At 45.1% G+C, this 21650-nt stretch overlaps 1 protein-coding gene and 1 long non-coding RNA gene across 2 annotated transcripts; one reads left to right on the plus strand and one right to left on the minus strand.

Moving 5' to 3' along the window:
• The first annotated feature begins 4881 nt into the window (after positions 1 to 4881).
• Positions 4882 to 12303, plus strand: LOC118714201 (40S ribosomal protein S8-like). Its single transcript, XM_036429194.2, has 2 exons — positions 4882 to 4889; positions 11590 to 12303. Exon 2 carries the CDS (start codon positions 11618 to 11620, stop codon positions 12242 to 12244), a length of 627 nt encoding a protein of 208 aa, XP_036285087.1. The 5' UTR covers positions 4882 to 4889; positions 11590 to 11617; the 3' UTR covers positions 12245 to 12303.
• On the minus strand, positions 10121 to 15080 carry LOC123651911. The gene is made up of 2 exons (XR_006740899.1): positions 13784 to 15080; positions 10121 to 10555 (listed from the first exon to the last, which is right to left on the minus strand). It is a non-coding gene; the product is annotated as an uncharacterized LOC123651911 (long non-coding RNA).
• Between the last annotated feature and the right edge of the window lie 6570 nt (positions 15081 to 21650).

Below are 21650 nucleotides of genomic sequence, written 5' to 3' on the forward strand. Positions count from 1 at the left end.
CAAAAGGAACATTTTCGTCATATTTTGATTTTTTATTTCCACAAAGGGAAAAACGCATCGCAAGCTCATAAAAAGTTATGTGCTGTTTATGGTGACGAAGCCTTAAAAGAACGGCAGTGTCAAAATTGGTTTGCCAAATTTCGTTCTGGTGATTTTTCACTCAAAGATGAAAAACGCTCTGGTTGTCCAGTTGAAGTTGATGACGCCCTAATCAAAGCAATAATCAATTCGGACTGTCACAGTACAACACGTGAGATTGCAGAGAAGCTTCATGTATCACATACATGCATTGAAAATCACTTAAAACAACTTGGCTATGTTCAAAAACTCGATACATGGGTTCCTCACGAACTGAAAGAATCACAGTTAACGCAACGCATTAGCAGCTGCGATTTGCTAAAGAAACGTAATGAAAATGATCCATTTTTAAAACGACTGATAACTGGCGATGAAAAATGGGTTGTTTACAACAATATCAAGCAGAAAAGATCGTGGAGCAGGCCAGGTGAACCAACTCAAACAACATCAAAAGCTGATATTCATCAAAAGAAGGTTTTGTTATCAGTTTGGTGGGATTACAAAGGAATTGTCTACTTTGAACTCTTACCACCCAACCGAACGATCAATTCTGATGTCTACATTGAACAACTAATGAAATTAAACAATGCAGTTGAAGAAAAGCGGCCCAAATTGACAAATCGAAAAGGTGTTGTATTCCATCATGACAATGCAAGGCCACACACATCTTTGGTCACTCGGCAAAAATTAATGGAGCTGGGTTGGGATGTTTTGCCACATCCACCATATAGTCCTGACCTTGCACCATCTGATTACTTTTTGTTTCGATCTTTACAAAACTCCTTGAATGGTAAAAATTTCAATAATGATGATGATGTCAAATCGTACCTGATTCAGTTTTTTGCTAATAAAAACCAGAAGTTTTTTGAACGTGGGATTATGATGCTGCCTGAAAGATGGCAAGAGGTCATTGATCAAAATGGGCAATACATTACAGAATAAAGTTATTTAGTTCCATGAAAAAATTGTCTTTGATTTTCTTTAAAAAATCCGCAATTACTTACTTGCCGACCCAATTAATTCAGGGTTACTTCAGAAATGGCTCAACCAGAATTGCAGTCCGCCCAATAATGTTCGCTTTGTTCCATTGCTTTAGAGTCCTATTCAGTTTATGGATTTTCCTCGTCCAGTTCTTGCCATGTGTCCCTTTATCCCTTGCTCGCTCTGCACAAGTCCCAGGGAGCCTCACTAGCTGTATGTTGAATACTTAAAGCTTATTTTTAAAAAGTAATTATACAGAATTTTTAAATGGCTTATCTTTTTGGCTAGGGGGAAGCAAGGGAACTCGACAGAATAGACCCTCGAGGGATATGGACTCAATCTCTTGCTGGAATTTGCAAAGCCGGTTTAAAAATGATTTTAATTTCTAGAAGACTGTTTTTAAAAAATAGAAATTCAAGAAGACAGCTTTTGAGAATGCACATTTTGAAGAACGTGGAGCCATTTTTCATTTCAAATACGATATTAGCCACAGAGCCCAGCTAGCTGGATATCACGGTGTGTACAATATAAGGAAACCACAATAATAAAAACAGCCTCTTTGCCCTGCTGAGGTTTGGCACTGTCTTTGCCCTACACCATTTCCTGCTTGCGGTTGCTTAGAGAAATAGCACTGTACACAAGGGATCTAAGCGGTGGAACATTAAATGGTGACAACTAGCTAAGAAGCAAAGAAAGGATTTCGACAGGTGAAATATGATTTGTAATGTGGAAGTGATGCTTTTAAAAATGTGCAGGGCTGTTTGCCTCACTATCGGGGGCAGAATAAGGTTTATGCGAAGGGAAAAATGGTAAGAATGCCGAACATCTCACAGAAGTTAGGAGAAAAGTGCAGCTCACCAGGAGGAAAGGGTAGGGTAGGGAAGGCTGGTCCCCTGAGGTGGGACACACCCTTGGGATTCAGGTGTCTGATCTTTAGCATTTGTTAGGTCTCTCTCTCGCTTTACTACTTACATAGCTTTTATGTTTCTGTCATTTCTGCCCATACCTCTGCTAAGGTTTTCTGCAAGATAACATTTGCCCATAAATGCCTCAAGTAGAACTAAGTTTAACAGAGACTGGTGTACAAAGGGATACGAATGAATGAAAGGGAAGAAGGAATGTTAGACCTTTTATTCAATTTTACATATTTATCGTTCTACCGTTCTGTGTTCAAAATGCTCCTAGATACAGCGGAAATGAATTATAATTCTAAAGAAATCACTTTATTAAACACACTCATTATGCTCATGCATTTTTAACTAGCTAAAACGAAAGTTTTTGATATTTCAAATATTTTTTCTTAAAAGTGAAATGTCAAGAATAAGTAAAACTTTTCTTGACATTCAATTAATATAAGTGGAATGATTTATCTGAAAAGGAGTATGTGTAAACATGAGTAATCTATGTGGAATATTTTTGAGAATTTCTGCCTGCACAACAGAGACCTAGTAGTTAATGACTGCTTTTGGAAGTCTAGAGTATTTTTGCCAAAGTGTCCATATAATCCAGTTTTCATTTCCTGAAACTTGTTTCCAGCTTACATAAACGTTAATGGATAGCTTGTAGTCAGGCCTGTCTTGCTGAATTATAGGCATATGGCATTGTTATTTTCTGTTTGCAGCCCTTGGGTTTTGAGGATGAAAAGGGACACCAGGGAAACTCATAGAATAACGAATTTCCATTATTAGCAGGCCAATGTGGGGAGGTAGGAGCTGTGTCAGAAAAATCTTTAACTCCTTTCACCCAATAGAGTTTGACATAGTTGGGGATGTGAAGTGGTCCAACAGGATGTGGGGCAAAGGAATTGAACTTAGCTTCCCTGAGGGCTTAGTACCAGGGGGTGTGGGGCAGTCATGCTACGGACTCCCCAGGTCTTTACAACCCACTGTAGTTCAGAGAGTAAAAGGGAGAAGGTAGGTGGAACTTGCTGGGTCTCCTCCTCCCATCCAACACTGCGACCTTCACCTTTAACCGCCCTACACACTCCACATTTTACCACTGCTCATTGACACCCTAATAGGTCCCAGTTTTCTGTCGAAAGAATATTTCTTTTTGGTGTCAGTAACAATTTTTAAAACATACTTCAGAAATACTGATAAGAGAAATAAAGTGGTTATTGTGAGCCACCTTCCCCTCCCCTGCCCCTCTGAATACAGCATGAGTTGTGGGGTTGAAGGGAAGCATATTAAAAAAGCATGCGGACAAGCAGCTCCACTGGCCAACCTGCACTGTCCTCAGCAGGTAGCTTGGTGATGGAGGGGGAGCAACAGGTCTCACCATCATGCGGACACCCTTTGGGTGGAGAATGGCCAACGGCGAAGGATATGGAAGTACAAAGACTAATGGCCTTGATTCTTTAATGTCCTCACCAGTAGACATAGTGGTCATTCAGGAAGTGTTGAACAAATGATGGAAATGAGCCGTTTTAGAGCTCTCAGATCCCCCTCTTTTAGCACTCACTTCCCCAAACCTGCTGTCTAATACCCTACTTCCATCCCCAATAAACAGCCCAGCTGCAGATATTTTCAGCTAACTTCTACCAGACAAATTTGTGTACAAGATGTTGACTCTAATCAAATAAAGCCTACTTCTAATTTTAGTATATGTGCTGCTGAAGCGAGCACTAAAGCCTACTTCTTATTAAATACTCTACATGCATTAAAAGAATGAGTCAGACCATAGGTCATGAACAGACCTACCTTTGTGGAAAGCAGATACTTATTCACAGGAAGAACCTCCTGAGAAGGCATCGGCTCCTGCCCACTCACGGCATTCCCTATTCCAATAGCTGAACACTGACTGCTGTAGCTGCATCGGAGCTTAGAAGCCATGTAACCCAATTCTCTCATTAACTCGAGAGGGGAACTGGAGTTGAGTGCCTTCATGATTATCTCAAGATCTCACTTCTAATTAGAAGTGCTGGAACCAAAGCACACATCCTCAGATTCTCGAGCTAGTGACATTTCCCCACAAAGCAACTGCTTCTGGACCCAACCGAGGGCCAAGAGAGGGACTCTCAGCAGACCTATTACAGCAATCCATTCGGTTAATGGGAATCGGTACACGTGAAAAAGAATGAAGGAGGTAGAACTATCTACATATACCGACATGGAAACACCTCCAGAGAGTGATGAACCCAAATGAACAGTGTGTGTTTCCAATGGACAAGGTCTGGAGGATGCATTGCACCCTAGTAGCATTCCGTACCTCCGGGGAGGGCTCTAGAATTGGCAGGAATGGTCGAGGGAAAGTTTGTCTTTATTTGTATTAATTTTTATGAGGAGAATCTATTTATGCATTAATTATTTAAGATTTAATTTAAAAGGAGTAAAACTACCTTTTTTTTTTTTTTTCTTCTTATCCTCTGTGTCCCTCTGATGGCTTTGCTCATTTCTGTGGATCATGTTCAGAGGGACTCGGTTTGTTAGCTTAATCCCAGGGGAATGCCTCTGGCATGGAGGGAAAGGAAAGAGAGAGAGAGAGTGTTTGTGGGCATAATTTTATCTTTCCCACGTTTTCCTCATTGCCTTCTCCCTCATGATAATGGTCATTTCATACTTTTATTTCAAGTCAGGCCAAATCCTTGAATATAATAATGATGATGATCATAATAATGGTGATAATGAAATATGCAAATACTGCTAATCATAAATGATACTAGCTATGCTCTTTTGAGCACTCGCTCTACCCCTGAATCTCTTTTAAGCACTCTCCCGCATTATCATAACCACTCTGAGGTAAGTACTGTGATTATCCCCATTTTAGAGGTGAGACTGAGGCTGGGAGAAATCAATGAACCTGACTGCCACCACAGGGCTGGTGAGTGGAGTGTGGATCTGAACCCAGGCAGTTTGACCGAGTAGGGGCTTGGGCACCGATAGGTGTGAGCATTTCCTGTGCATGGAGAAACACTGCCCACCAGTGTCTGTGGGGGGTGTGCTTCCAGCCCACAGCTGGCCTAAACTAGAACAGGCATGCCTTGGAGGGATCTTCTGTCTGAGCTGGTGCCCCATCACTTCCTCCTTGTGGTACTTGGAGCCTGCACATAATTCTACCAGCTGGTGTGCAGGAAGGGAGGAACCCACCTACTATCATTCTTAAGCCTTGCAACCGTTTCCCAATTACCAGTTCCTCCTGCTTAGAATAACAACAGTAAGAAACATCTTTTAAAAGAGAGAAGGGCTGGCTTCCTGGAGGCCAGTGACAAATAATTCCTTTTCTTTGAATATTGACTTTGTATCGGTCAGTTTTGTTCCTTTCAGGTACAAATAAATATTTTGTTCCTTACAGGAGAAATAAAGTGGTGAATTTTGAAGTTTTTATAGTTGATGTGGAGAAAAGTGCTTTTTAGGAAACTGATTGTCTTACGCCAAATAAGGAAGTTTTCTTTCCACCCCTGCTTCTGTCTAAACATTGGGAATTATTTCATTATTTCTCTATTCATAACCAAAGCATCTGTGATACATCACAGAAGGTGTGTTTAAATATATGTACATATACTTATGTATATATGTATACATTTACTATGTATATATTTGTCTGTCTACATCTCTAATACAATGTAATTCTCTCTCTCTCTCTCTCTCTCTCTCTCTCTCTCTCTCTCTCTCTCTCTCTCTCTCTCTCTCTGTGTGTGTGTGTGTGTGTGTGTGTGTACCATTGGAGGGAGAACTGTAATGTTCTTTTCCCATTCTCAAGTACCATCGAGTTTCTGCCTTGAGCACTAAATTCGCTTCTTTGACTTTCGCCAAATCCTGTTTAGGGAAGCCACTTGCAGTTTCAAAGTTGTGTTAATATTTCCATATGCTTTGTGAATATTTTCCTTTAGAAAAAAACCACACCTGCACCCTTTTCTCTCCACGTGGTGTAACACGTGTGTGCGTCCAAGGTGAAGGACATGTCCTTGTCATTCTTTGAGCCCCAAGCTCAGGGCCCCCTGCTATTGCTATACTTTCACACGATGGGCTCATGTCTGGCTGCCTGCTCTGTGCCCAGCCCTGTGCCCGGGGCCTGAGACAGGTGGGAATGCAGCTGACATTGCCCCCTACCAGCTTGCAGGTCTCTGCCAGGCTCCCCGTTTCAGGACTGCAGCACCTCCAGGTGGATGCGGAGCTTTGACAAACACGAGGTACCAAACACATTTCTGCAAACAAAGCCATTTATTTTAGGCTGAAGCATTTGCAGCTAACCTTACTACATGATGTGTCTGGGATGTGTCAAGTGGAATGCTTTGAGGGTGGCTTTCTGGCTTTCTTTGGTAGAGCATTTACCAAGTGAAAGCCTTCTTATCTTAGCTGTGTCACCAGGAACCCCAACAGGAAGTATGGACTAAGTACGGAGGCTGTCTGTTTGTAAGAAATATTTTAGGTCATTGCTGAAGCAGATCAGGGCCTCAAGGATTTTTCACTCAATGCTCTAAGGTTTTGTGACAGAAAAAACACACACATACAGATTTTTTTCTGGGCCACAGCTGCCACTACATGTTATCCGTTATGTTTATGTCATGAACTATCGGACTGGGAATATCCCCAAACCCACCCTCCTCCACTCAATAGGGAAAACACTGATTCCTGAAATTTCCATAAAAGATGAATTCTTCTGGGTAGGCTGTCTTGCTCCCTGAAAGAAGGCCAATCAACCTAAGAAGCCCAGAACGTGTGCTGGCCTTAACCTTCAGTAGGGAGTCATCTGCTCAGGGGCTGGGCAGCGAGACAGCAAGGATGAGCATCAGTGCTTCAAAGCCTGCAGGGAGGAAGAGGAGGATGCTGGGTAGCTTTGCTCTCGGCAGGCCTGGGAGCCAGGGCCCTGAGGGGACACTGTGAGTGTTAAGGCAATCTGGGGACCTGTTGCCTCATAACTCTGAAGAGGGCCAGTGCTTTTTTGCCTCAATGATTTCTGACATATAGCAAAGCTCACTATAAAACTCTTTTCTCTAAGAACCTTAGAATTATGGCACATGGCCTAGGTTTTTGAGAAAGGAACTTTTTTAGGCCCAGAGAAGATCATTTTATTTGGTATAAATCTTTATTGTTGAAAGTATTACATATGTTCCCCTTTTCCCCCCACTGACCCCTTCTGGCCCACCCCTGTCCCCCACCCCTGCTCCCCACCCTCCACCCCAGGCCTTCACCACCCTATTGTCTGTGTCTACGGGTCCTGTGTATATGCATTCAAGGTCTTTGTTTGAATACGTACCTCCCATCCACCCACCCTGGGATGTTTTGGTCATCTCTCATCCTTGTCCAAACTGAGACAAGAGAGGTGACATGTCTGCTTCTCCCAGTGTGGCCACCTCCTGTCATGAGTGGCAGGAAATTCTGGCCCCATTCTCTCCAGCCCATGGGCAACATGGCACCCCAGCACTTTCACACAAAGCGCCCATGGTAGCTGCACTGCTCTGTGATTCATCCATCTGCACTGCCCGAGTCCAGTGGGAGACCCAGCCCTCCTCACTGTCAGCGTTCGGTAAGCACAATATTCAAGTTTGAGACATTGCATAGCCTCTAGCAGAAGCAAGCATTCTCTTCTTGTGGAAATATGTTTGTGAAAGCTTTAATGAAGCTTTTATTTATTATGGGCATGCATTATACCAAGCGTAGTACATCTGCCCATTGGAACAATTAAAGTGGGAAAAGGAACACGTTAAAGAAGGACAAATGACTTATACTCGTGGTCAGCAAACTGCGGCTCGAAAGCCACATGCGGCTCTTTGACCCCTTGAGTGGGGCTCTTCCACAAAATACCACGGCCTGGGCGAGTCTATTTTGAAGAAGTGGCATTAAGTTTAAATTTTTTTAAAAATTGGCTCTCCAAGGAAATTTTAATCGTTGCACTGTTGACATTTGGCTCTGTTTGACTAATGAGTTTGCCAACCACTGAGTCATCACTCCTGGGATGAACGGCAACACAGATAATTTAGTCAAAACATATTTTTAGCCACTTTTTGTGTGAAAAACGTGTGTGTCTGATTAGAGCTGGTGAATGTCTCCCCCCCCCAAAAAAAATAATAATAATGGGCTTTGAGCATTAATGATAGGGTCTGTCTGTCAACAGCAATTGCTAGGACTTTGTTCAAATGCAGTCAAGCCCTGATAATAGGTGACACAATTAACATTCTGTGGTTGAAATAAATAAAATATTAATGGGTTTAGGGGAATCCAATGGAAAGTAAGTTAAAACACTCTGCATTCTTCCAGTTTATGAACGTACTGCAGTCGTGTAATTGCATTTTTTATTACTTGAAATATTTTTCTCCTAGCATGCAGTAATGGTGGGAGAATTAAACGACATCGCAATTTTTGAGAAGGAGGAAAAGCAGAGAGAACCCGCAAGTGCCCGGTGAATGAGGAGAGAGAAGGGTGGTCTAGGTGAGTCTCTGGCCAGGCATTAAGCAGCTCTGCTTGGCGAGGGGCATATTGCTGCTGCGGTTCCATCAGCATCCTGGCATTGCGTGGCTCCTCTGAGCTGTGAGGTTTTTATTAAGTAAAACAGGAGGGGTTTTTTTTTTGTGTGTGTGTGTTTTTTTAAATCAAAGGCAGTCAGCAGTACTTTTACATAACAAGGTTTTACAAAAATTTCAATTGATGTCACTAACTTGAATGTCACAAAACAATGAGCTTTGTTTCCCCGGCACTTTCTTCCAGAGTGCAGGTGCATCTTCATTTTTCCTAGTTATATTTATAAAGAGGGTTGGCAATGTCAAACACGCCGTGAGTGTTATCATGACCACAACGGTGGGTAAAAGGTGTCATCTTCTATTTGTTTATTTTTTCAGACTGTTGCATGTAAATTGCGGAGTGGGATGTATACAATCCGAACTCGGCAGCTTTATTCATAGCTTCTGAGGGGCTGTCCTGGGCTCTGAAGCCATAATAGGGGAGAATGAAATTTTGTTATAAAAAGAGGGTACCTTTTTTTTTTTTTTTTTTTTTTTCCTTATTAAATGAAGAAGGAAAAGTAAAACAAAATCCCAAATCCCATTTGCACCATTTAAATGGAAGTTTTCTCCAACCACAAAAGGATATTTAGGAGAAAATTGGGGAAACTGAATAAGGACTAGCTCTCAGATATCAGAGAATGAGTAATGTTTTTTTTAATATATTTTTTATTAATTTCAGAGAGGAAGAGAGAGGGAGTTGAAAACATCAATAATGAGAGAGAAAAAATCATTGGTTGGCTGCCTTCTGCATTACCCCTGCTGGGGATTGAACCTGAAACCCCAGCCCTGACTGGGAATCAAACGGTGACCTCATGATTCATAGGTCAAATGACCACTGAGCCATACCCGGAGGGTGAAAATGAGTGATATTTTTAGGAGGGATAATATCGTTGTGATCATGAAGGAAAACAATGCTTATTTTAGGAGATATGTACTGAAGAGGTAAAGGATTTGATGTCCACAACTTATTTCCAACACAGATTGAAAATATACATATGGAAATAGAGCTATTGTGTTAAATATTAGCAATAGGCAAATTCAGAGAGTGGGTATATGAGCAGTCATTGAACCAGGAACTGAAGGTCTATCTTTCCTTGGAAATGTTTCTGGCTGCAAGTAAAAGACAAGGGTTGAACAGTTAGTACTCATTACTTACCGAACAAGAAGGTATCAAGTCAGGGTTGGTTCAGCAACCCACTGATGCCATCAAGACCCTGGCTAATCCTGCCCATCTGCCTTGTCCCCCTCAGCTAATTGGTTGTCAATTCACACGTGTGAGGCAGGTGCGGTGGCTCTGGCCATCACAGCCACCGTCAAAGGCAAGGGGGCGGGTAGGTCACAGCTGAGTACCATCCTCTCTCACTTGCCTCTTTTCTCAGAAAGCAGAATCTGTCCCAGAAGCCCTCAGGAGACTTTTGCTTACACCTCAGTGGTTAGAACAGTCAGAGGTCAGTTCTAGCCACAGAGAGTCTGGGCAATGGCGTCAGATGTGAGTCATCCCCTTGGGCTGTGGGTGCACTGACTCTGAACAAAACTGATGTTCTTTTCACCAGAAAGAGGCAAAATGGTAGCTACTTTCCATTGGCTAAACAGATGCCCTTTTTCTCTGGAAGAGAATTGTTCTGTTTGTTTGTTTTTAACTAGGTAACAGAATTGATTTTAAATGAAATGAAAACTAAAACTTATCCCATACTATATTTGTCACGAGGCTGTTTAACAGATAGACAAATGGTGGCCCAAAGGAACTAGATTTCTTGTCTTCCTGCCCATGATCTCTTTAGCCCAGTGAAATAGAAACTTTTTACCCACCCATGAAAACTACCTTTTGTTTCACTTTCAAGTTTGGTAATATATGTTAATAAACCAGTTACTTTTAAAGATGGTTCTGGTTGTGCTAGACATTAGGGAGCAGAACAGAATAAATTCCAGTACTCGTAGTGTGAGCCACCGTTGGTCGAGTGTCCTCTGTATGCAACGTGGGTGACGTGTTGTCTCATTGACGCAAGAATAGTGTGTCCGGCTGTCACAAATATCCCCAATTCAGTCTGAATTGTTGGACTTAATAAAGAATGAGAATATGAAAAGCTTTCAGCAACTGTTTTAATTTCTACGTTCTCCCAAACCTGTGTGAGGCCATGTAATTGGATAGTCTCAATATCTGGGCTCTTTAAATGAGAGCTAATTATTGATGATAGCAGGTAATAGCCATAACTAGAGTTTCCTCTGGTTATGTTCCCTTCCCTAACCTTTGATCCAAGAGTAGACTTTCTCTTAGAAAGATGCTGCACACTTATTGTAGTGAAATGAATTCCCAAACCAATCATAGCCACCTAAACATTGCTGGGAGCCATAGTCACGTGTTCTTGGAAGGCACAGAATTGCACGGCCTGGTTTCAGAAGGTCTTTGAGTGTCCAGAAGTCCCTCCCCACCCCAACGGCCTATTTGGTGTTGATGGCTGGCATTGTGCTCAAATATGTTGTGGCTAGCTGCCCCCTGTTTCTGTGTATCATTTGGAATGTGACTGGTTATGACACTGATCACTACATGGAGGATTAGCTGCAGGACTGGCTTGGGATAGGCCTAAGAGCCCCCTGCTCTTTTGTGTCAGAAAGTACAACCAGGCTCCCTGCCTCAAGTGTCTTATTGGGGCTGTACCTGTGGCCTATCTCCCTTCAATGACCCCTTGAGGCTGTCCTATCGCCAATAGAAACCAGGTGACTGTTCTGTCTCCAAAAATAGAGTTCACCCTTAGGATAAGTATTTTTTAAATAATTCCTCCAATGTTTTATAGGAAACATTTCCTTTTGATTTAACCTTAATATAATAAGGATGCATTACTTAAAAAAAAAAAAAAAAGCGGGGGAAGGTCAATGTCTTAGAGGAGGCGAGATAGAGATGGTGAGGAGTTGGCTTAGCAGGGAGTGTAGACAGGCACCCATAGGAACAGGAAGGAAGGGGGAGCATAGGTGAGGGCAGGTAGGCAGGAGCTATCTATGATGGGAACTCAAAGAAATCCTCTCCACTTCTTTAGTGACACAGGAAACCAGGTCATCAGGTTAGCACAACAGCGAGAAGGATTTCAAAAAGGAAGTCAGGCTCTTTCCTGCCGGTGCCGAGCTATGGGGATCTCCCAGGACAACTGGCACAAGCGCCGCAAGACCGGGGGCAAGAGGAAGCCCTACCACAAGAAGCGAAAATATGAGCTGGGACGCCCTGCTGCCAACACTAAGATCGGACCCCGCCGCATCCACACAGTCCGAGTGCGAGGAGGCAACAAGAAGTACCGCGCCCTGAGGCTGGACGTGGGCAACTTCTCCTGGGGCTCAGAGTGTTGTACGCGCAAAACAAGGATTATTGATGTTGTGTACAATGCCTCGAACAACGAGCTGGTCCGCACCAAGACCCTGGTGAAGAACTGCATCGTGCTGGTGGACAGCACGCCGTACCGGCAGTGGTACGAGTCCCACTACGCACTGCCCCTGGGCCGCAAGAAGGGGGCTAAGCTGACTCCTGAAGAGGAAGAGATTTTGAACAAAAAACGATCGAAGAAAATTCAGAAGAAATACGATGAAAGGAAAAAGAATGCCAAAATCAGCAGTCTCCTTGAGGAGCAGTTCCAGCAGGGCAAGCTTCTCGCATGCATCGCTTCAAGACCAGGCCAGTGTGGCCGAGCAGATGGCTATGTGCTCGAGGGCAAGGAGCTGGAGTTCTATTTGAGGAAAATCAAGGCCTGGAAAGGCAAATAAACCCTCTTCCCTCCTGTGTTAGCTCATGTAATAAAGGTGTGTGTTCTAAAAAAAAAAAAAAAAAAAAAAAAAAAAAAAAGGAAGTCAGGATAATGGGAAAGTTATTATAAAAAATGCAATGGGGGAAGGGGTGTAGCCTATAAAGTTAGTGAGTGACTTTGAAGTGAGATCAGCTGGGGACTTGGGGGCGGAGAGGGGGTAATATATCCCTGGCCAGACCCTCTCCCCTGGCTAGTCCAGATGGAAGATTAGGAAAAATTCCAGGGAATTCCTGATGTGAGAGGCCAGCACCCAAGGAGTTCTTGATACCAACTGAGAGGAGGAGAGGGAGGGTGTGCAGGTGGCGGGGGTGGGGGGGTGAGGGGGAGGCGGTGTGAGTGGCGGGGGACCTGGCCCAGCTCAGGCTGTGATGCCAGCCAGATACCCTGCTCTTCAGTGCAGTGCCTGCCGCTGGAAGAACTGTCCAGTGCTAGGGTGTGAGGCAGACTGCACACCCCTGATGCCTCAGGCATTAGTGAGATGGTAAAGGATGAGGCGCCCTGGAGAAGGGTCACAGGGTTGGTGACCTCTATAGGTGTGAAGGACCCAAGACACTGGTCTTCCAGCTCTGGGGTAGGAGGCTGGGTAGTGCTCCTGGGCCAGGAAATGGTATGTCCAACTTTGGTGTCTTCCTCTGTGTCTTATCCTGCCTTTTGAGTTCCAGAAAGCCTCTTAAAAGGATTGTACTTTCTCTGAGTTATCTAGCAAATTTTGCTATATGGAGCAACTTTATTTTAGGAGCAACTTTGATCTACCCCATGAGCCCAAGATTTTTGACTTACCGTATGTAAGCCGTGCCTTGTTCATACGGGTAAGATGAATCAAAATGAAAGATGTATTTTGGGGGGTTAGGAGAAGTATAATAGACAGTTAGAATGTCTCAAAATAATGGATGCAAAATGTGTGTATATTTTTTTTTTCTTCTCTCTCTTCATTGCAAAGGCTTTGCTCCAGTGAGCCCGTGAGCCTGTTCTGTGCCTTTTGCTTAAGCCTGCAGTTGCTGAGAGAAGCAAGAATGTGGTTGGCACAGCAATTTGGTCCAATGCAGTTGCTCTGCAGGTAGCTGCAACCTCAATCTAAAACCAAGAATAAGCAGTGTTTCCAGCCACCGCTGCTCAGGCCTCACTCTTCACTCACAATTCCTCTATGGCTGCTGGCTGTGTTGTCCTGATGCTGGTGTCCGCCAGCAGAGGGGAATGACACAGACCTGGCCTGGCTGGTTCGCTGTGAGTGCCTCCACGTCCCACTGGCTCCACCAGAGCGGAGGTCGGGGGCAAGGCATGAGTACCCTTCAGTGAGTCAGGTCTGCACGGCCCTGCTTGCTGGTTTTGGATCTGGCTAGTCTTTGCCACGGTTCTCCTCACCCCTAATTTGTGAATCAGAGCCCAAATTCCACAGACATGAAGTCAATAGACAGCAGAGTCTCTGTCGGCAAAGCACAAATGATCTGGTGCCGATGGGCTGGGAGGAAGAAAACACTTAGAATCAATGCAAACCTACCTTGAACCTCTTTCTCTCAACGGTTTTTGTGTTCGGTTAGCTCATCCTTGGGCTGTGAGATCAGTCGCTGTAGGTACCACGTGGGCTGAGGAAGTCTGTCCTTGAATTCCAAGTGCCTTTGCCCTCCTTCTCTGGGGGCCTGCTACGCAGCTGTGACTACTCTGGCGGCTCTGGCAAAGCTGGCCAGCACGGCGCTGACCGTCACCATCCAGGGGGCGGGATTGTGAGCCTCCCAGGTGACAACAGCGGCCAGCTGGCTGGTGAGCTGTGCTGCCCTGGGCATCACAGGTCCTCGGGACCAAGAAGTAGGCCTGGCTCAGGGAACACAGTTGATGGGCCAGCCAAATAGGTCTCTGAGGGAGGGAGCAAAGTAGCCTAGAAGAGAGGGTACTTGGAGTCAAACAGGCCTAGATTTGAACCCAGCTAAAACTAGCTATGGCTCGTACCAGCTGCAAGTCACTTAAATTGTCTAGCCTTTATTTTCCTCATCTATACAATGGGATAAATAACCACTCTTTCCCCTTCCGCCAGCCCAGTTGGAGTTGGAAAAGCCGTTGGCACTGTATTTGCACATAGGAAGCACTTAAGAGAGGGGTGACATTGTTGTTATCAAAGGGATATAATATATAAATGGTACTTTGAGGAACGAAGCCCCTCAAAATACATCATGGAAGTGTTCCTTGGCCATTTTAGACCTAGAAAAGAAGGGCACTGAAAGCATTTTCAAATTCTGGCCAGTGATAAGCTTCCACCCCGCCCCCCATTCCCAAATTCAACCCCAAATGTGACTGTTGATCTCCACTTGTGTGACAGTGAGAGGCAGAATTTTTTTTTTTTTTTTTTTCAGGAATGGAGCTAAATGGAGGAATCTGGCATCTTCTTTGTTTTTTCTTCGTTTATAAAACTTGGATCATTCACACTGCGACGTGTTCATATTGCCAACCTCAAGCTGGAGCCCGTGGCCCGCCCTGCATTTGTGCAGTCGGTCCCCTCCGTTAGAAAATGTTCGTGAGCGCTGAGAGCCAAGATAAAGGAAGCTATTACGGGGGAGTCTATTAAGATGTACTTACAAAGCCCCTTATAATCACGCTTTCTTTTAAGCTGCACTTCTTTGGCTGTAGCGTGGCTTAAATAACACCATCCAAAATAAAACAGCTCTGTGGTAAGAGCCTGGTGACATGGCATTGAAAGTGCCTTCGGTCTTTGCAGAAAAGAAAATCTTTCTAGTCTCTGGTAATTCTTCTTAAAGATGCCTACAATACAGCACGGGTTCTGGTTTGAGCTTCATTATAATTTTTAAAATTATCTTGTAAATAGAGTCTTCAGTTATGGTGGAAGAGTTAAGAGGAAAAGCTTGGGAGTCAGACTGCCTGGGTTTCAACCTCAGCTTCTCCTTTCCCCTCCTCTGTGACCTTGAGCAAATAACTTCATCTCTTTGTGCCTCAATTACCTAACCTATAAAAGGGAAACACCATCAACTTATCCGAGTTGTGAGGATTAAGTGAGACAAATATATGTAGGAAGCTTAGAACTCTGGGCCTGGTCATAATAATGTCTATTGATATTATCGTAGCTGTTAAGACAGTATGGTATGATAGGAAAGAGTGTTGAGACAGGAGTTGACATAATTAGCTCCACAAAACCTCGTGTCTCCAGTCCTCAGCTTACCCATCTATTAATGGCTCAGATTCCCACACCTGATCCCAAAAGCCTTTCCCAGGTTGAACATCCTATGACTGACTAATCTGTAGTTAGACCGAAAGGAATCTTCCTTGTTTCCGCCATCGTTCACCCAGCGCATGGGTCACAAAGCCAGCAAATGCATGACATTACTTCCCAGGAGGAAGGATGGAAATCCAGTGGCTCGTTTCCTTCCTCTCACGTACAGGGATGAAGGAGGTGATCCGGCGGCTGGGCCAGATCATCAATATATTTGCTCCCCTGTCTGTGGGCCATGTGTTGACGTGGGCATCTCATGTGATCAGTGGTGATTTCATTTTTGGACGGAACTTGGTTTCGCTTCTTATAGAGTTCCTGTTTCTGTCCAGGGTTTGCCAGCGAGTTCCCCAGCTAGCTGTACAATCCCAGCCACATGCAGGGGGCCTTCCTAGAAAGGCTGCAGGAGACTGCAGACATACACAGTAATGGACCTTGGAGATGGCTTTTGTTCATTGTTTTCTCCTTTATTATCAGTGTTCTGTGTCTTCGTTCCAATGCATGTGTCTGAGCATAATCTCAACTGGAGAAAAAACACATTACAACTTTTTTGTAAAAAAGGTGCACTGAACTATGTGCTACCACTGATGGTGGGTGCAGCCCCATGGGACGCTCTCAGAGACTCTGTAGGGCATACCTCCGAATTCTGCCCCAGGGGCCAAGGAAACTGGGGTGTTTCTCCACCGAGTCTTGTCACTCATCGGTTGAAGGTTGTTCACAGGGACATTGACCTCTGTTCACGTTCAGCCTGCCCTTCTGTCCCTGTGGCTGTAGGGAGGCCCTCCGGCAGAGACACTGGTGCTAGAGAGAGGAAGCCATGGCACACACAGGACTTGTCCAGGAAAGAAGCAGATGGGGGTGGGCATGAGCTGAGGGTGTTTGGGCAGGGCCCTGACAACATTTATTTGGATTTTATTTGAGGTGAAATGGATGCTAAGGAAGCCACTGATGGATTCTTTAAAAAACCTAAAACTTTGGCCTAGCCGGCTTGGCTCAGCTGATAGAGCATCGGCCTGTGGACTGAAGGATCCCGGGTTCAGTTCTAGTCAAGGGCACATGTCTGGGTTGTGGGCTCAATCTCCAGTAGGAGGTGTGCAAGAGGCAGCCAATCAATGATTCTCTCTCATCATTGATGTATCTTTCTCTCTCCCTCTCCATTCCTTTGAAGGAGAGAGGAATGGAGAGGGAGATGTGGGAAATGTGGTGATGGTGGTGAAGGTGGAAGGAGTGGATAAAAAACCAAGGATGTCTTCCTCACTCATTCAGCAACGTCCTCTGTACCGCCCCGCATGCCTCACCACTGCTCCAGGCACCAGGCTGCAAGCCCCTTCCCCCTGGGACTCAGTTTCACCTCCCCATCTCTGAGGCCATAGTGATGGAAGCTTGTGGTTGGGTGATACGTTTCTGATTTCTCCATGGAGACCAGAGCCCCTTAGTCCACAGGAGCTTTGGAATGTTGTGAAGGAAAATGCAAATTTTGTAGGTCCAATTTAAGAGGTTATAAAAACATGGGTTGGCCAAAACCAGTTTGGCTCAGTGGTAGAGCGTCTGCGGACTGAAAGGTCCCAGATTTGATTCCGGTCAAGGGCATGTACATTGGTTGTGGGCACATCCCCGGTAGGGGGTGTGCAAGAGGCAGCTGGTCGATGTTTCTTTCTGATCGACGTTTCTAGCTCTATCTCTCTCCCTTCCTCTCTGTAAAAAATCAATAAAATATATTAAAAATAAATAAATAAAAATAAAAAATAAAATCATGGGTTGACCTGGGAACCTTATTTCTCTGATATAATACGGAAGTGTACAAAATTTTTGAGTGTGAGAGAGAGAGAAACATTGATGTTCGAGAGAGACATTGGTTGGTTGCTTCCTGTACATGCAGAGAATAAGAGCCTGCAACCAGGGTACATGCCCTTAGCTGGAATCGAACCTGGGACCCTTCAGTATGAGGGCTGATGCTCTATTCACCGAGACAAACTGGCTAAGGCAGAAACTGTGTTCTTAATCCCAAACAGCTGAGTTAGAAACCTGAGCTTTCATATGGAGATTGCCTAACCTCGAAATTATTTTAAGTGGGAGGATTATCTTTATTGAAGTTTATTTTAAGTGAGAGGATTATCTTTATTGAAGTTTATTGAAGGTTTGCACTTCCAGCTCTTAATTTTATGAACAACTGAGAAAAGATTAGCCATTTAAGATTTATGCAATTCACATTATATGATAATAATCAAATATTTAGTTCAAAAGGAAGAAAAATAAGTTCACCAGTGACTCTTGTCTCCCTGACACAGAGGAAATGATCGCATTTGGAAAATGTGAGATTTCATCATCGATGCCTGCAACCGAGAAAGCATTCAGTATGAGAGAACCTCAGGCTTTTCTCTATTGCAATAGTGGATTTTCTTTTTTTGCTGACCCTTGGAAAGGATCCAGAGGCAAAGGACACTCTGGATACTCAAGAGGTAGACAGTTCTGTACGTGGAGCCAGGCAATGCCTGCTGATGCTGATGAGGTACCTAAGGTCTCCGTGGCCTTAGTTCCTTCTCGGTGGGATGGGATAGTAGTGATGGTGCTTACCTGTCAGAGAGGTCCTGGTGATGCACTAAATAACTCCTGTGGGCAGTGTGGTCCACAGGGGCTACTTGTTAAACACGAACATTAATTCATCTTTAGTCATCACCATCATTCTTATGTTTTGGATGCAGGTTCAGCGTTTTCGTGAGCATTGCTGTGTAAGGGCGGAGTGCGGGGTGCGCAGGGAGACAGAGAGAACCACAGAGCTGAGCGAAACAGGTGCTGAGTGGTTCCCACATACCCAGTGCCAGCGAGGTGCCATTTACAATTTGAATTACAACAAATGACCTTGGGGTTGGTGGTGAGCTGCTGAAATCATACACGTTGAGAGCGCCAGTGCCCAGGGTGCATCGTGCCCTGGTCCGTGTGGTTAGCACACCAGGCCTGGTGGCCGTGACTCCTGTCCCCTCACCTGGACCCGTAGCCTGTGGCCTGCCTTGGTATTCACCAGGTATCCCCGAGCACAGGACCCATTCTAGGCATTTGCTTAGCAAATACTGGTTTCCGTTCTGATGGAAACTAAGTCACAGAACTTTGGCTACAAAACAGCTTGGCACATTGCCCATAAGTCGCTTTACTTTCCAGAATCTAGGAGCTATAACTCTTAGTGCCGCCCCTGATTTAGAAATAATTCTGTCACTGCATAATTAACCCTCAGTTCTCTGAGTGCTTTGCACTGTTCTGCTGCAGCCGATTCCGAATACTCCTAACTCGGGAAGCACTGCGAGCTCAGGACCAGGCGTGGGGGTCACAGATGCCCTCCAGGTCAGAGTGCAGTGTGGGGCGAGGCCTTCGGCAGGCCAAGCCCTGAGAGACATGGTGGATGTGCCAGGGTGTCAGGACAGCCCAGAGGATGTGTGGTGACAAGGGCAGCCCTGTAGGAGAGCGAGCCTGGCCAGTGCTACAAAGGCAGACACTGGAGGACATGGCATATTTGCTCCCCATATTTCTTTCTTCTAATTTTATTGATTTTCAGAGAGAGAAAGGGAGAGGGAGAAGCATCAATGATGAGGGAGAACTATTGATTGGCTGCCTCCTGCACGCCCCCTAGTAGGGATCGAGCCCGCATCCTGGGCATGTGCCCTGGTTGGTAATTAAACTGTGACCTACTGGTGCATAGGTCAATGCTCAACCATTGAGCCAGCCACACTGGCCGGGCTCCACATAATTCTTGAGTTCAGAGTTTAATCCAGGGATCAGGACAGAGGGTAGAAGAGAATTCTAAAGGACCAGAGCTAGACCATAGGGATTCAGAAGGCCAGCGGGCTAGAAAAGCACCCAGGCAGCAGCTGGGAGCCAGTGCCCGCACCAGAATCCGGGGAAGATGCTGTCGCTCCAGGGCAGCATTGTCATCAGCACGGTTGGCTATTGGCTATTGCCCTAGTTGATGTCTGAGCGGCAGGCCCTGAGGCTGCTTCTGGAGTGCGATCAAACGTAGCCTTCGTGCGTGTGTGTGTGTGTGTGTGTGTGTGTGTGTGTGTGTGTGTGTTGTGAGGTAGAGGGAGAGAGGAGGCCAATTCCTTATCTGCTAAACCAGGAGTGAAGAGGAAAACTCTGGAAACGGAACTGGATTTGGAACTCAAGATTTGGCTCTGTTTTCTAAACGTGTTTGAAGTGAACTGGAAGCCATAAATAAATGCATCCACAATGAAGTTTTTGTTACCTAGTGACGATGGTGGTAATGGTGATTCACAGAGATAATTATAATACCACAAATTAAGGCAGTAGCTACATGTGCAGATGGCCATGCTATGCTCTTCACAATCTTCTATCATGTAATCCTCCAGCGAGACAGTGCTCTTAAATATTCCCATTTTGCAGATGAAGAAACTGAGCAACAGGAAAGTTCATTTAGACAATACAGTGCAAAGGCCGTGATTCTAAGTCTCTGCTACCTATTCACATCTATTTTACCCTCTCTGAAGCTGCCCTGCAGGTCTCTGGTCCTTTGACCTCACTGTGACTCAGCTTCTTCAAGAGAACATTCCAGAAATGGAGCGAGGGGCTGAGAACGAGGTACAGTGCTCCCTGAACTGCCTTATGGGCTTCATCCATGTCATCATCATGTTGGCCCCGTGCCCACAGCAGCTTGGCATGCTGGTCTTCATCTGCACACTGTGTGTAAGCACAGGGCATTGGATGTAGTTTCTTTACACAAGGAAGTGTAAGATTAAAAATGCCCACACTCTGCAAAGATACTTCATCTTGGGAGGTAGGTGGCATCTGACTGCTCAGAGCTCCAGGAACACTGGCCCTGTCTCATTGGTTCCAGTAATTTCCCTGCACTGCTCCTGGGGCCTGCCTTGTCCTCTGGCTACACTGGAGAGCAATCGTGTCTCTGGTCACCTTTAGCCAATAACACCGACTGTATTCAGTGCACGTTTGCAGTGATGGACACCTGCCAGGACTTGAACGGGGGTCTGACTCATGGCGTGCCCATTCACTGAACTCGGATTCCAGCACACAACCTGAAGGGTTTAATTTTGCCAACACGACTCACTGTTTCCAGGTTTTTATTGTTCTTTGGGCTCTAAAATTAGAAGCTTCTGGTCAATGTTAAAACCAGAGCGGTGGAGCTTGGTCCCAGTTCCTTGGGTGTGGGTTCGTGTTCTGCAGCTGGTTTGTGAACGTGCCTCTGATGTGCCCAGTGCCCCGCAGGAGCCTGGAAGCTCCTTGTGGAAGTAGAATGTTTGGGTGGTCTCTGGACTCGGGCCAGGACGGGGGTCTGGCAGTCCCTCAGTGGACCTGGCCGAGCCTCGCCTTAGCTGTCAAGCCAAAACTTCCAGTTCAACCAATTCTGATGAAGAAAAACACTAGTTTGCAGGGAGCTAATTCTGAGTTTCTGGCCACTTTAAACAGTCAACACGAAAACTAGCATTTGAGGAGCCTGGAAGAAAAATCCTTGTAGCTCTTCACTTGCAGTCTTGGGCTGCTGTCCTGTAAATGCTGATATAGGAGCGAGGACACAGGCCTCCGTGCAGAGCTCCTTTCTGCATGTGGCAGTCACATTTGGGGAGTAGAGGTGAAGGGTACCGCAAGACAACTGGCCCCTTGCAGTAGATAAACTCCACTTAGGGGGTCTTCCAGTCATGGCTGCATAGTCCCAGATTGTGATAAACCCCTCTATCACAAAATATTAAAATTGGAACTTTTTAGTTTATGAACACAAAGTAAATTTTGGAAAGGCAACCTTTTATGAGTACAAAGCAACAATAAGCCTTTCAAACTCATCTCTGGCTGTTTATCTGTTCAATTTCAACATGGCTTTGCTCTCAAGAGATGTTCTTTATCCCAGACTCTGGCTTGATCATCAGCAGAGTAGGCCCAGCCTCAGGGCTCACTAGCCAGCTGACCTGACTGCATGTGTCCACTATCTCTACATCCCTTTCATTATCTGGACAATCTTCTCTGTTCTACTTCTTCATGGCACTTGAGATCATTAAGTGGGAGAAGGCATCTTCTCATTTGGGTTCTAAGGAGCCTGGAATGCAGATGGCCCTGCCCCTTTCTCCTCCTCCTCCTCCATTTAAAGCGTCAAGTGCTCAATGTCAAATCTGCCAACTGGTTCTCTTCTCTGGCT

This window comes from Pipistrellus kuhlii, unplaced genomic scaffold (genome assembly GCF_014108245.1).
Source record: "Pipistrellus kuhlii isolate mPipKuh1 unplaced genomic scaffold, mPipKuh1.p scaffold_m20_p_10, whole genome shotgun sequence".
Taxonomy (NCBI): domain Eukaryota; kingdom Metazoa; phylum Chordata; class Mammalia; order Chiroptera; family Vespertilionidae; genus Pipistrellus; species Pipistrellus kuhlii.

What these genes read in the sequence shown, in the direction of transcription:
- LOC118714201 (XM_036429194.2), top strand. Translation starts at nt 11,618, where the DNA reads ATGGGGATCTCCCAGGACAACTGGCACAAGCGCCGCAAGACCGGGGGC.